This window comes from Mobula hypostoma, chromosome 1, assembly GCF_963921235.1.
Source record: "Mobula hypostoma chromosome 1, sMobHyp1.1, whole genome shotgun sequence".
In the NCBI taxonomy this organism is placed as follows: Eukaryota; Metazoa; Chordata; class Chondrichthyes; order Myliobatiformes; family Myliobatidae; genus Mobula; species Mobula hypostoma.
This window is the reverse complement of record NC_086097.1, coordinates 33,176,427-33,189,615: the sequence shown is the minus strand read 5'-3', so window position 1 is coordinate 33,189,615 and position 13,189 is coordinate 33,176,427. Positions and strand designations below refer to the sequence as shown.

General features: G+C 42.9%; 1 protein-coding gene across 9 annotated transcripts in view; it reads right to left on the bottom strand.

The window, feature by feature from the left end:
- The window catches only part of ttll5 (tubulin tyrosine ligase-like family, member 5), a 508,510-nt gene that overhangs the window by 214,698 nt on the left and 280,623 nt on the right, over positions 1–13,189 (bottom strand). For all 9 annotated transcript variants that reach the window (XM_063045983.1, XM_063045976.1, XM_063045953.1 and 6 more), the window contains exons 24-27: positions 12,646–12,740; positions 10,622–10,755; positions 6,123–6,188; positions 4,552–4,926 (exon numbers count right to left, since the gene is read on the bottom strand). In XM_063045983.1, the coding sequence (XP_062902053.1) occupies positions 4,552–4,926; positions 6,123–6,188; positions 10,622–10,755; positions 12,646–12,740 (670 nt within the window). The remainder of the gene's footprint in view (positions 1–4,551; positions 4,927–6,122; positions 6,189–10,621; positions 10,756–12,645; positions 12,741–13,189) is intronic.

Here is a 13,189-nt window from a genome sequence, read left to right as displayed (position 1 = left end):
ATGGGAGCGTGATGCTGCTGCAATAAGTTTTTATTTGCACCTGAGCACACGTGTACTTGGGCATATGACCATAAACTCAACTTTAACTTTGAACAGGTTTGGCAGGACAGGCCACATACAGGCTGACTACTGTTCTACTGGCTGGTTCTTCGTTAGTGTTTAGCAGTGTTAGAGTGGGGATTTTGAGGCCTTAGCTCCTCGAGGCTTCAGTGAGAGAAGGCAAAAAGCTGTAGATAGATTTATCTCTTTCAGTTTATTTGTTTCCTTCTTTATAATTAAAACAGTTAGAGCAGTAGGGATGCCATGCAGGATAGTTGAATGCTCCTCTTGCAGGATGTGGGAAGGCAGGGGGACCTCCAGCTTCTCAGACAACTTCACCTGCAAGAAGTGTGCCCAGCTGCAGCTTCTAACACTCCACATTAAGGAGTTGGAGCTGAAACTGGATGAACTCTGGATCATGTGGGAGGCTGAGGGGGTGATAGATAGGACATATGGAGAGGTATTTACACCCAAAGTGAAGGACTTGGAAAATTAGGTGACTGTCAGGAAGGTGAAAGGAATTAAACAGCCAGTGCAGAGTACCCCGGTGGACATCCCCCTCAACAAAAGGTACACCATTTTAGGTATTGTTGGGGGTATGACCTAGCAGAGGAAAGTCACAACTGTCAGGTCTCTGGCACTGAGTCTGGCTGTGTGGCCCAGAGGGAAGGGTAGAGATGAGTGGAATTGATAGCAAATTTGTTAGTTAGGAGAACAGAAAGGAGTTCTGTGGGTGCAAATGGTATGTTCCCAGCTGGTATGTTGCCTCAGCAATCTTAAGTGGGAGGGTGAACAGCCAGAGGTCGTGATCCACATCAGTACCAATGCATAGGTAGGAAGAGGAACAGAGTTCTGCAAAGTGAGTTCAGGGCATTAGCTGCTAAATTAATGGACAGGACCTCCAGGGTTGTGATCTCAGGATTGCTACCCGTGCCACATGCTATTGAGGTCAGAAACAGGAAGATCATACAGCTTAACACGTGGCTAAGGAGTTGGTATAGCAGGGAGGGCTTCAGAATTTTGGATCATTGGGTTCTCTTCCTGGGTAGGTGGGACCTGTTTAGAAGAGACAATATGCACCTAAACTGGAGGGGAACTAATATACCAATAGGAAGGTTTGCTAGTACTGCATGGGGGTGGAGGGGGTGGGGGATAGATTTAAACTAGTGTTCTGGGGGATGGGAACCAGAGTGCCAGAACAGATAGTAGAGTGTTGTGGAGACAAATGTTGGTAAGACCTCTGACAAAGTCAGGAAGCAAAAGATTGAGCACGGTGCGACTAATGTCCTGAGTTGCGTATATTTCAGTGCAAGAAGTATTGCAGGAAAGGCAGATGAGCTCAGGGCATGGATCAAAAGATGGAACTATGATACTGTAGCCATTAGTGAAACTTGGTTGTGGGAGAGGCAGGACTAGCAGCTCAATATCCCAGGGTTCCGTTGATTAAGATGTGATAGAGCAGGAGGAAATACAGGGAGAGGGGTGGCATTACTAGTCAGGGAAAAAGTCATGGCAGTGCTCGGTCAGGACAGACTGCGGAATTCATCCAGTAAGGTTTTATGCATGTAACAGAAAAATAAGAAAGGTATGACCACATTAATGGGGCTATATTATGGACCACCCAACAGTCGGCAGAATTTAGAGGAACAAATTTGTAGAGTGATTGCAGACTGTTTCAAGAAACATAAGGTTGTAATAGTAGGTGACTTTAACTTTCCACATATTGACTGGGACTCCCATTCTGTAAAAGGACGAGATGAGGTAGAGTTTGTCAAATATATTCAGTGAAGTTTCCATAATCAGTACATAGAAGTCCCAACAAAAGAGTGTGCAATACTGTACTTGATTTTCTATCAGAAAATGAGACGACAGGTGACAGAAGTTTGTGTAGGGAAACACTTTGCATCTAGTGATCATAATGCCATTAGTTTCAAGGTGATTATGGAAAAGGATAAGTCTGGTCCTCAGATTGAGATTCTAAATTGGAGAAAGGCCAATTTTGTTGGTATCAAAAGGATCTGGCAGGTGTAGATTGGGACAGGCTGCTTCCTAGCAAAGGAGTGCTTGGTAAGTGGGAGGCCTTCAAAAGTGAAATTTTGAGAGTACAAAGCTTGCAAGTGCCTATCAGAATAAGAGGCAAGCATAACAGGTTTAGGGAACCTAGGCTTTCGAGTGATATTGAGGCACCGGTTAAGGGAAAAAAAAGAAGGTACTTTGCAGGTATAGGCAGATAGGAACAAATGAAGTACTTGAGGAGTATAAGAAATGCAAGAGAACATTTAAGAAAGGAATCAAGAGGGCTAAAAGAAAACATGAGGTTGCTGCAACGGACAAACTGAAGGAGAATCCTAAGGGCTTCTACAGATATCTTACCAGCAAAAGGATTGCAAGGGACAAATTGGTCCTCTGGAAGATCAGAATGGTAATCTATGCATGGAACTAAAAGAGATGGGGGAGATCTTAAAAGTTGTATTTACTCAGGAGACAGACACAGGGTCTATAGAAGTGAGTCATGAACCCTATAGATTACAGAGGAGGAGGTGTTTGCTGACTGTAGGCAAATTACGGTAGACAAATCCCCAGAGACTGGCAAAGTGTTCCCTCAGAACTTGTGGGAGGCTAGTGCAGAAATTACAGGAGTCCTAGCAGAGATATTTAAATCATCCTCCGTGACAAGTGAGATAGCAGATGATTGGAGGATAGCTAATGCTGTCCCACTGTTTAAGGTCTGAAAATAAACGAGGACATTATAAGCTGGCGAACCTGACATGAAGAGCGTGAAAGTAATTGGAAGGTATTCCAAGAGTATTTGGATAGACAAGGATTGATTAGAGATAGTCAGCATGACTTTGTGCGTGGTAGATCATGTCGAACCAATCTTATACCGTTTTTTGAGGAAGTTACCAGGAACATTGATGATGGCAAGGCAATGCATGCTATCTACGTGAACTTCAGCAAGGCATGGCATGGTCCTGCATGGGACGTTGGCCAACAAGGTTCAGTTGCTTGGCCTTTAAGATGAGGTAGTAAATTGGAATAGACATTGGCTCTGCGGGAGAAGTAGTAGATGGTTGCCTCTCTGAGTGGAGACCTGTGATTAGTGGAGTACTGCTGGGTTCAGTGCTGGGTCCATTGTTGTTTGTCAACCATATCAACGATCTGGATGATAGTGTAGTTAACTGGATCAGAAAATTTGAGGATGACGCCAAGGTTGGGTGTATAATGGACAGCAGAGAAGGCTATCAAAAAATTGCAGCAGGATCTCATCAGCTGGAAAAATGGGCTGAAAATGGCAGATGGAATTTAATGTAGACAAGTGTGAGGTGTTGCACTTTCGTTGGTCATAACCAGGGTAGGTCTTACAGTGAGCGATAGGCACTGAGGAATGTGGCAGAACAAAGAGATCTGGGAATACAGGGCCATTATTCATTGAAAGTGGCAATACAGGTAGATGGGGTCATTAAGAAACCTGTTGACACATTGGCCTTCTTAGATCAAAGTACTGAGTACAGGAGTTGAGATGTTATGTTGAAGTTGTATAAGAAGTTGGTAAGGCCTAATTTGGAGTACTGTGTGCAGTTTTGGTCACCTACCTACAGGAAAAATATAAATAAGACTGAAAGAGTACAGAGAAAATTTACAAGGATATTGCTGAGTCTGGAGGACCTGAGTCATAAGGAAAGATTGAATAGGTTGGAACTTTAATCGCTAGAACGTTGAGGGGAGATTTGGTAGAGGTATACAAAATAATGTGGGGTATAGATTGGGTAAATGCAAGCAGGCTTTTTCCACTGAGGTTGTGTGAGACTACAACTAGAAGTCATGGATTAAGGGTGAAATGTTAAATGTTTAAAGGAAACATGAGAGGAAACTTCTTCATTCAAGAAGGTGGTGAGAGTGTGGAATGAGCTGCTAGTGCAAGTGATGGATTTAGATCAAAAGTAATTTAGATTTCAATGTTCAAGAGAAGCATGGATAGGTACATGGATAGAGCGCTATGGTACGGGTGCAAATTTATGGGACTAGGTTTAAATGGTTTGGCATGGACTGGATGGGCCAAAGGGCCTGTTTCCAAGCTGTAGTCTTCTATGACCCTGTAACTCATGGATTAGGTGGCACTATATAAGAGGCCTTATGCTCCCAGAATATTTTCCATATTTGCAGTTTGTACTCTTTTGCACGTTGGTCTTTGTTTACGTGTAGTTTTATGTCAATTATAACGCATTTTTAAAACTTTTTCCTGTATATACCTGCAAAAAAGAATCACAAGTTAGTATATGGTAACAAAGCTGTATACATACTTGGATAATAAATTTACTTTGAACTTTGAGGCCCGTCAAAGAAACTTCCCCTTATAAAAGTCACCATCAATGGATGGTCAGAGAATGGTTGCCACATTTAGATAGGACATTGCCTTGTGCTCATTAGTAAACATTTACACAGACTGAAAGAGATCCAAGAGAAGAAATCCATGGGAGAGAGCTTTCTTTTGCCAGTTCTGCAGACACTTACCTGCTGTTGCTGAGTTTGGCCGTGAGAGTTTCTGGCTGTAGATCTGAGCCGCGGCCTGCAAGGACGATGGGGGCACAAGAGAGAGGCTGTCGGAGGCAGATCGCTGGACCTTTCCCAGAGGCTGTAGAGGACGAGATGCTAAGGTTGCAGAGCCCACCCTGCGAATTGCTGAGCAAGCCCTGCTTCCTGCCTCGGCCTCAAGGAAGATCGGATCCTGAGGTGAAATTGTGCAGGAGGCCAGCGGCAGGCTGCCTGCTGACTGTAAGGTGGCGCGTGGAGGATAAAGGTGATGAGTGGAAGAGCTTTGCACTAAGAGGCCATTGTCACCTGAACTGTCAGAGCCACCAGAATCTCCCTCCTTGGGCACAGCCAGTCCTGTGGATTAGGAGCTAGAATCAGATAACATGAAGCAAAGATAGCTATCTGTCTATAACCTCGAACCACATCCTGCCCAGCCAACTGTAATCTTTCAGTCCCTGCATTAAAGATCAATTAATTTAGAGTCATAAAGTCATAGAGCACTACAACAGAGAAACAGGCCCTTCGGCCCATCTGCTATTCTGCTTTGTCCCATCAAACTATACATGGATCATTGCCCTCCATTCCCCTCCCCATTTTGCTTTAAAATATTCAAATAGACAGTGGTCCAAAGCCCCTAAGTAAAAGATATGCCTCATCTCTCTCCTAAACTGGGGCAGCAGTGTAACAAAGAAATAAGCATAATGCTATTACAGTGCCAGCAACCCGGGGTTAATTGCCACCCCTGGCTGTAAGGAGTTTGTATATTCTCTCTGTGACCATGTGGGTTTCAACTGGGTGCTCCAGTTTCCTCCTACATTCCAAAGGTTAGCAGATTAATTGGTCATCTGCGTGTCATTGTATGGTGCAGCTTGTTGGGCTAGTAAGGCTTGCTAATCATGCTGTCATCTCAGAATATTATTATATTATAAACAGGCATATCTTTGTTTTCAAACAATCCTCTGTGTATTGCCCCTCCCCCCTTCTGTGAACCATGCACTCAGACACCCAGATAATAGTAAAGCTCAGTTTTAAAGAGCTCCACAATCTCTCACTATTTTGATTAAGACTTTATTCAGTATCCAATCCTCTATTCATACCAATGTCTGATCTTCTACACAGTCAGTTCATAATTTCCATAATAACCTTATCAAATCTAAATCTTCTGGAAATCTAAGTTCCAGAACATAGTCATTCCCTCTCCTTTCCCCTTCCTCGGGGCAGAAAATATAAAAGCTTAAGAAAACCCACCACTATGGACAATCTCCACCCTATTATCATAAGACTCTTGAATGAATGTCTTGTATGATATAGATGGACTCTTGCCCGCTCAATATACCTCACTGTGGCCCTTCCACTTTAATTGTTTGTCTGTACTGCTCTTTCTTTGTAACTGTAACACTTCACAGCTCAATGGTGAATACAATTTTCCTCAAGTTCCCCCTTCCCTTCTGTTACATTTAATGTTAATGACAAAGGGGGCAATCGTGCAAAGTAGAAGGGCCTAGTTCCAGAACCATTATCTGAGGTTGGTCAACTCAGTGTGTTATTACCTCTGATCGAAAGATGAGGTGTACCCCCAGTGGTTACGCTGGCTTTCACTGGAACGCTGCTGTAGGCTGAAGACAGAAAGATCAGAGAAGGATTCATTTGACAGTTTATCTCTGGGCTAAGCCAAATAATCATCCAATCTACAGTTGTCCTCCCAGTGTAGTGGAAACCATATTGTCAGCAGTAAGCAGTACATAATAAATAGAAGCAAGTGCAAGTAGATCATAATGTAATCTGGAAAGCAAGCTGATCTGGGGTGATGAGTAAGGAGAAGGAAGGTACTGCATCAATCTTGCCCTCAAGGAACAGTGCTGTAGGAAGGGCTGGGATGTTGATGGTTACTGAGTAGTAAGCAGAAATGAGGCTGTGGAAATAATCCCTTTGGACTAATGAAAGCAGGGATGAGGGGGAATACCTGTTGGATGATGGCAAAGAGTTACTGTGAAAGTTGGTTGGGATGGAAGGGGAACTCCACTGTTGTTCAAGGACAGGGTTAATGATGTTAATGGGGTTGACTTGGTAGTGTAGCGGTTAGTGCAACCGCTTTACAGCACCAGTGATCACCATCTAGGAATCGATTCCCACCTTTATCTAAAAGGTGTTTATACATTCTCTCTGTGACTGCATGGGTTTCTTCCAGGTGCTCTGGTTTCCTCCCACATTCCAAAGGGTTGGGGTTAGTGAGTTGTGACCATGCTATATTGGCGCTAGAATAATGGCAACACCTGTAGACTGTCCTAAGCACAATCCTCGCTGATTTGATTTGGGACAAACAATGCATTTCACTGTATGGTTCAACGTACATGTGACAAATAAAGCTAGTCTTTATCTTAATCTTAAATTTAATCATAATCTTAAACTGGGATATCACACAACTACAGTTTCTGAGTGTCAGAACAGATCCTTTGACACATTGTGGGAACACAATGACACAGATTGACATAAAAAGAAGGCTCCAGAGAGAAAATGCTCCTTTTTACAGGACATAAAACTCAGACCCCTCGTCTTAAATGGCCTTATTCTGCTCCTATGTCTTATGGTCTATGGTCTTATGACTAACACGAGGGGGTATAGTTTTAGGGTGCTTGCAAGTATGTGCAGAGAGGATATCAGGTGTACGTTTTTCATACTGAGAGTGGTGTGTAGAATGCACTGCCAGCGACGGTGGTGGAGGCAGATACAATAGGGTCTTTTAAGAGACTCTTAGATAGGTACATAGATGTAAGGCCAAATTTGGAGTATTGTGTACAGTTCTGGTCACCGAATTATAGGAGAGATGTCAATAAAATTGAGAGAGTACAGAGAAGGTTTACTAAAATGTTGCCTGGGTTTCATCTCCTAAGTTACAGAGAAAGGTTGAACAAGTTAGGTCTCTATTCTTTGGAGCGTAGAAGGTTGAGAGGAGACTTGATAGAGGTGTTTAAAATTATGAGGGGGACTGATAGAGTTGACATGGATAGGCCTTTTCCATTGAGAGTGGGGGAGATTCAAACAAGAGGACATGAGTTGAGAGTTAAAGGGCAAAAGTTTAGGGGTAACATTGGGGGGAACTTCTTTACTCAGAGAGTGGTGGCTGTGTGGAACGAGCTTCCAGCAGAAGTGGTTGAGGCAGGTTCAATGTTGTCATTTAAAGTTAAATTGGATAGATATATGGACAGGAAAGGGATGGAAGGTTATGGATCAAGTGCAGGTTGGTGGGACTAGGTGAGAGTAGGAGTTCGGCATGGACTAGAAGGGCCGAGATGGCCTGTTTCCATGCTGTAATTGTTATATGGTTATACATATGGTTAAAAACAAAGGAACTGGTTGTGGACTACAGGAGGAATGGAGACAGGCTAACCCCTATTGACATCAATGGAGCTGGGGTTGATAGGGTGAAAAGCTTTAAGTTCCTCAGCATACACATCACTGAGGATCTCACGTGGTCTGTACATACCGGCTGTGTGGTGAAAAAGGCACAACAGCACCTCTTTCACCTCAAACAGTTGAAGAAGTTTGGTATGGGACCCTAAATCCTAAGAACTTTCTACAGGGGCACAATTGAGAACATTATGAAGATTTTTACTCCTCGTGTACATGAAGGACCTAAGTAATAAAGTCAATTCAATTTAATAGAGCTTAGAAAATTAGAGGGCTATGTGGTAGGGTAATTTTAGGCAGTTTCTAGAGTAGGTTACATGGTCAGCACAACATTGTGGGCCGAAGGGCCTGTAATGTGCTATAGATTTCCATTTTCTATGTTCTAATAACTACTTGATACTGAGATAAAATAATCAAATTGTGTTTCTGAGTAACATTCTTCAACAATGTTGTAACATAACGTGTATATTATTCTGCATACATTTCACTAATGATCAAACAACTGTATGCAATGTCTGTCCAAAACTCTCACTTTTATGTTAGTGCAGTATTCGATCCCATTTGTGTCAATATTTAATATTGAAACTGATTTCCAATGGAAATTTCCAAGGTAAACACTTGACTGAAACTGCTGGTTGGTGCCAGCATGGCAACACTCAATACTTAAGGTGAGTTTGAGTAATGAAATTACAAAAGAATTCAAGGACAATTCAATTAATGATGCTGCAATATAACAGGTATTTGGGGGTGCATTACCTTGTTTAACTGTTACTCAGAAAATTAGCAACTTCAGTTACTGAAGAAGCAAAACGATGAAACAAGAATTGGGTAGGAAGCTGCCTGGTGACCAAGTAGTGGAAGTGATGCAAGAGAACTTCACAGTCCAGCGAGCTAATTATATGCCCAACAGCAAGCAACAGAGAAAAATCAGTGATCCTACAACCAACGTACAATATTGCTGGGCCTTCATTCTTCCGAATATAGGAGAATGAAGGGTGATATTATAGAAGTGCTTAAAATTATAAGAGGCATAGATAAGGTGGTTGGTAATAGCTTTTCCCCCAGGGTAGGAGAGTCAAAACTAGAGGGCATAGATTTAGGGTGAGAGGGGAAATATTTAAAAAGTAACTTTTTCATCGCTAGTGAGTATATGGAATGACCTGATGGAGAAGTGTTTGAGGCAGGTACAACAGTACCACTTAAGAAGCACTTAGACAGCCAAGTGGAGGGCAGGGCTTGGAGGGATACAAACCGAATGCAGAACTCGGACTAGTTGGGTGGGCACCCTTGGTCAGCATGAACTGTTTGGGTTGAAGGGCCTGTATCCATGCCTAACTATGACTTTGATAAAAGCTCTGCAGAGTGCCACATGATGTTGTGAATAGTGGTGAAATGGAGAGGGCTCCTAGAACAATCCTACCCAGACAAGGCAGGCCCAGCATGCAAGTGTGAAGGACATAGCTGAACAGCTGAAGCTCTTGGAACAATATTCAGAATCAGAATCATGTTTAATATCACTGGCATATGTTGTGAAATTTCAGTGACAAATGTTGAGTGGGTGTTTCCTCTCAACTCCCTTCTGAGATCCCAACCAGTACGGAAGCCAATCTTCAACCAACTCCATTTAATCCATTTACAACGGAGAAGTGCTGAGAGCACCCTTGGCGGCCCAGAATGACCCTCCTTTATTGGATAATGATAGTCATACAGCACTACAGCACAGAAACAAGCCCTTTGGCCCATCAGGTCCATGTCGAATTGTTATTCTGCCTAGTTCCATCGAGCTGCACCTAGACCATAGCTCTACATACCCCCCCCCATTCATACTTGCTAATATTTGACAGTAATAAACCAATTACAATAATTCCAATTGAAGAGTCAGGAGTTGCTTTGCATGCTGTTATTCCCATGTGATCTATTTACACAAGCAATTCCCGTTAATAAAGGGAGTTAATGGAACTTATAATTGAAGAAATTGGTACAGAAATTAATATGGAATAAGCTACTGCAGAAGCAGCACCTAAGCCGTGAGGTAGTGTTGCAGCTCTGTAAAACTCTGGTTAGACCACATTTGGAACATTGTGCTCAGTTCTGGTCACCTCCTTATAGGAAGGATGTGGAAGCTTTAGAAAGGGTGCAGAGAAGACTTACCAGGATGCTGTCTGGATTAGAGAGCATGACTTATGAGAATAGGTTGAGAGAGCTGGGGCTTTTCTCTTTTGGAGCCAAGGAGAATGAAAGTTAACTTGATAGAGGTTTACAAGATGATAAGAGGCACAGATTGAGTGGACAGCCAGAGACTTATTCTCAGGGCATATATGGCGAAGGGGGCATAACTTTAGAGTGATTGGAGGAAATTATAGGGGGAATATCAGAGGCAAGTTTATTTTATATACAGAGAGAGATATACAAGGAATGTTCTGCTCGGGGATGGTGGAAAAGGCAGATACATTAGGGTCATTTCAGAGATTCTTAGATAGGCACATGGATGAGCAGAAAATGGAGGGCTATGTGGGAGGGAGAGAAAGATTGATCTCGGACTTGATTAAAAGATCGGCACAGCATCGTGAGCTGAGGGGCTGGTACTGTGCTGTATTGTTCTATGTGAAGTTTTCCTCACTTCCGCACTGCAGCTGCGTACCTCTGGTGGGTTTGCCATTAGGTTCCTCTGTATTAGTACTCTGGTTCCTGCTTCTGGTTTTAGTCCCAAGGAAGACACTGGCTGATCTGTTCTTGTGTGTGTAGATCGTCAGTAGTTTCTCCAACTCAATCTCACTGAAAAGGAATTTCAAATAAAAAAGACATTGTGACAGTGACATTAACTTACAGCTGAGGCAATAATAACAGTGAGATCTGAAACAAAAACACACATAGCTGCAAATCCCCAGAGACCAGTTGTTACCCTGGGCCGCCCCCATTCCTCCTCTGCATACATTTCCTCAACAGTTGTTAACATCTCAGAGGATCTCTCCTGGGCCCAAGATATTGATTCAATCATGAAGAAAGCACGCCAGTGGCTCTACTTCATTAGAAGTTCGAGGATATTTGGTATGTCACCAAACCCGATAAATTGCTGTAGATGTAAGATGAAGATAATACTGACTAGTTGCATCGTAGCTTGGTATGGAGGGTCCAATGCACAGGATCATAAGAGGACACAGAAAGTTATGTATTCAGCCAGCTCCATCACAGGCATAACACTCCCCACCATTGAGGACATCGTCAAGATGCTGTGCCTCAAGAAGGCAGCATCCATCATTTAGTACCCTCACCATCTGGGACATGCCCTCTTTTCATTACTACCATGAAGGGGAAGGTATAAAAGTCTGAAGCCCCGTACCCATTGATTTAGGAAAAGCTTCTTCCCAACCACCATCATCAGATTTCTGAGTGGTCCATGAGTGCACACACTATTTCATAATTCTGTATTTTGGCACAATTTCTTGATTTTGGTAATTTATAGTGATTTTATGTTGTTGCACTGCACTGCTGCTGCAAGAAAACAAATTTCATGTCATTGATAATAAACCTGATAAAGTTTACTATGCCACATCAGGCTATCCTGACTCAATCTGTCAGAGAAGTTCCTCTTGTTCTATTTATCTCCCTCCCTCACCTTCTCTGCTACTCATACTACTTTTTTTCTCTCTTTCTCAGTTCCAATGAAGAGTTCACAATCAGAAACACTATTTCTCTCTTCACAGATGCTGTGTAACCTGCCAAATGTTTTCAACACTGTTTTTATTTTTCAGATTTTCAGCATCATCAGTTTTGGCTGATTTTTACCTTGCAGTATCTCTCTTCCTCAACCCCCATGATTTGCTATGTAGCCAACTGCCTTCCCTTCTTGGAGCCACCAGAGGCTGCAGACACTGGTAATTGGAGCAACAACCTGTTTGAGAAACTCAGGAAGTTGAGCAGCATCCACAGAAGGAAAGAACATCTAGATTTCCTTTCCCACAGAAGCTGCTTGAACTGCTGATTCCTCCACCAGACTGTTTTGTTGTTCCACCTTTCCTCTTGCCTCTGTGACTCAAATGTATCATGTACCACTCCTTCTGCCCAAGCACCATTAGCACACCCCTTGAGATCAGATGTCCCTTTGGCCCCACTGAGATTCCATGTGAACTGCAGCCTTATCCTGGCCCCCTGTGACATCCATCTCCCTTTCTCCTTGACAGTACTGCTGGTATGGAGTCAGGCATCAATCATATCTAACTGTAGTTCTATTTCTACCCAGGACCCACTGTCATCAGGCTGGGGAAGGATAGCTGAACTGAGCACATCAGCCTGTGTATTCTCATCTTTTTTCTTTTTTCCTCTCTCTATGCCTGCTTGTTTGTTGCTGGGTATTTTAATATTCTGATTGGAGTGGAGTGATGGACCATCCTTGGCCTTTTTCCTGAGACTGGCTTGAAACATTCAAAATCAGATCCTCAGGACAGAGATCTTTACTTATCAGTGTTATTAACACACTCCATTCCCCAAACTCTTCCAAAAGGAAACAAAGGAAGCTTCTTGGAGCTGAACCTCAGCCTGATTAGGATGAATGGCACATTCTCTCATCATGCAGAGGTTGCAAACTGAATAGTGTCTAAACCAGGAGACTGCATTTCCAATTCTCCATTACTCACAGTGCTGTCATGCATTTTCCAGCCCTCTCACCTGGCTTTACTGACAAATGCTTGGAATTCTTCCTGCTGAATGTAAGTCTCCAGATTCAATTCCATCTGGTTCTTCTTATTGATTTGATCTGTTTCCTGAGTTGAAAATACAAAGATGGGTAAGAGCCAAGTACCCCAATTTTGTTGTGCAACTTGCTTTAGTGGATAATCCAAAGTCCCTGCTCTTTTCTTATCTTACCCACAGCTTCATTTACAAGTGTCTATGAGTTCAAATCCCACTCGATGACTTGGGCATTCAATCCAGGCTGACTCTTTCAGTGTAGCATTGAGTGAGTGCAACACTGACAAGGTTGCCTGCTACTATATGGGACCCTAACACTAGAATCAGGGTTAGGATGTGCTTGAATGCTTCTGAAAAATCCCTTTAACCAAAAACCAGGTGTTGACTGGTATGTCTCCTTCAGAAAAGGGTTTAATGTTCATTCTGTGGTTTTCCCTGTGTTTCAGCAGAAAGGGATTGATCACGAACCATCTTCCCCTCTATGGACTCTGTCTGCACATCACTGCCTCAGTAAAGCAACCAG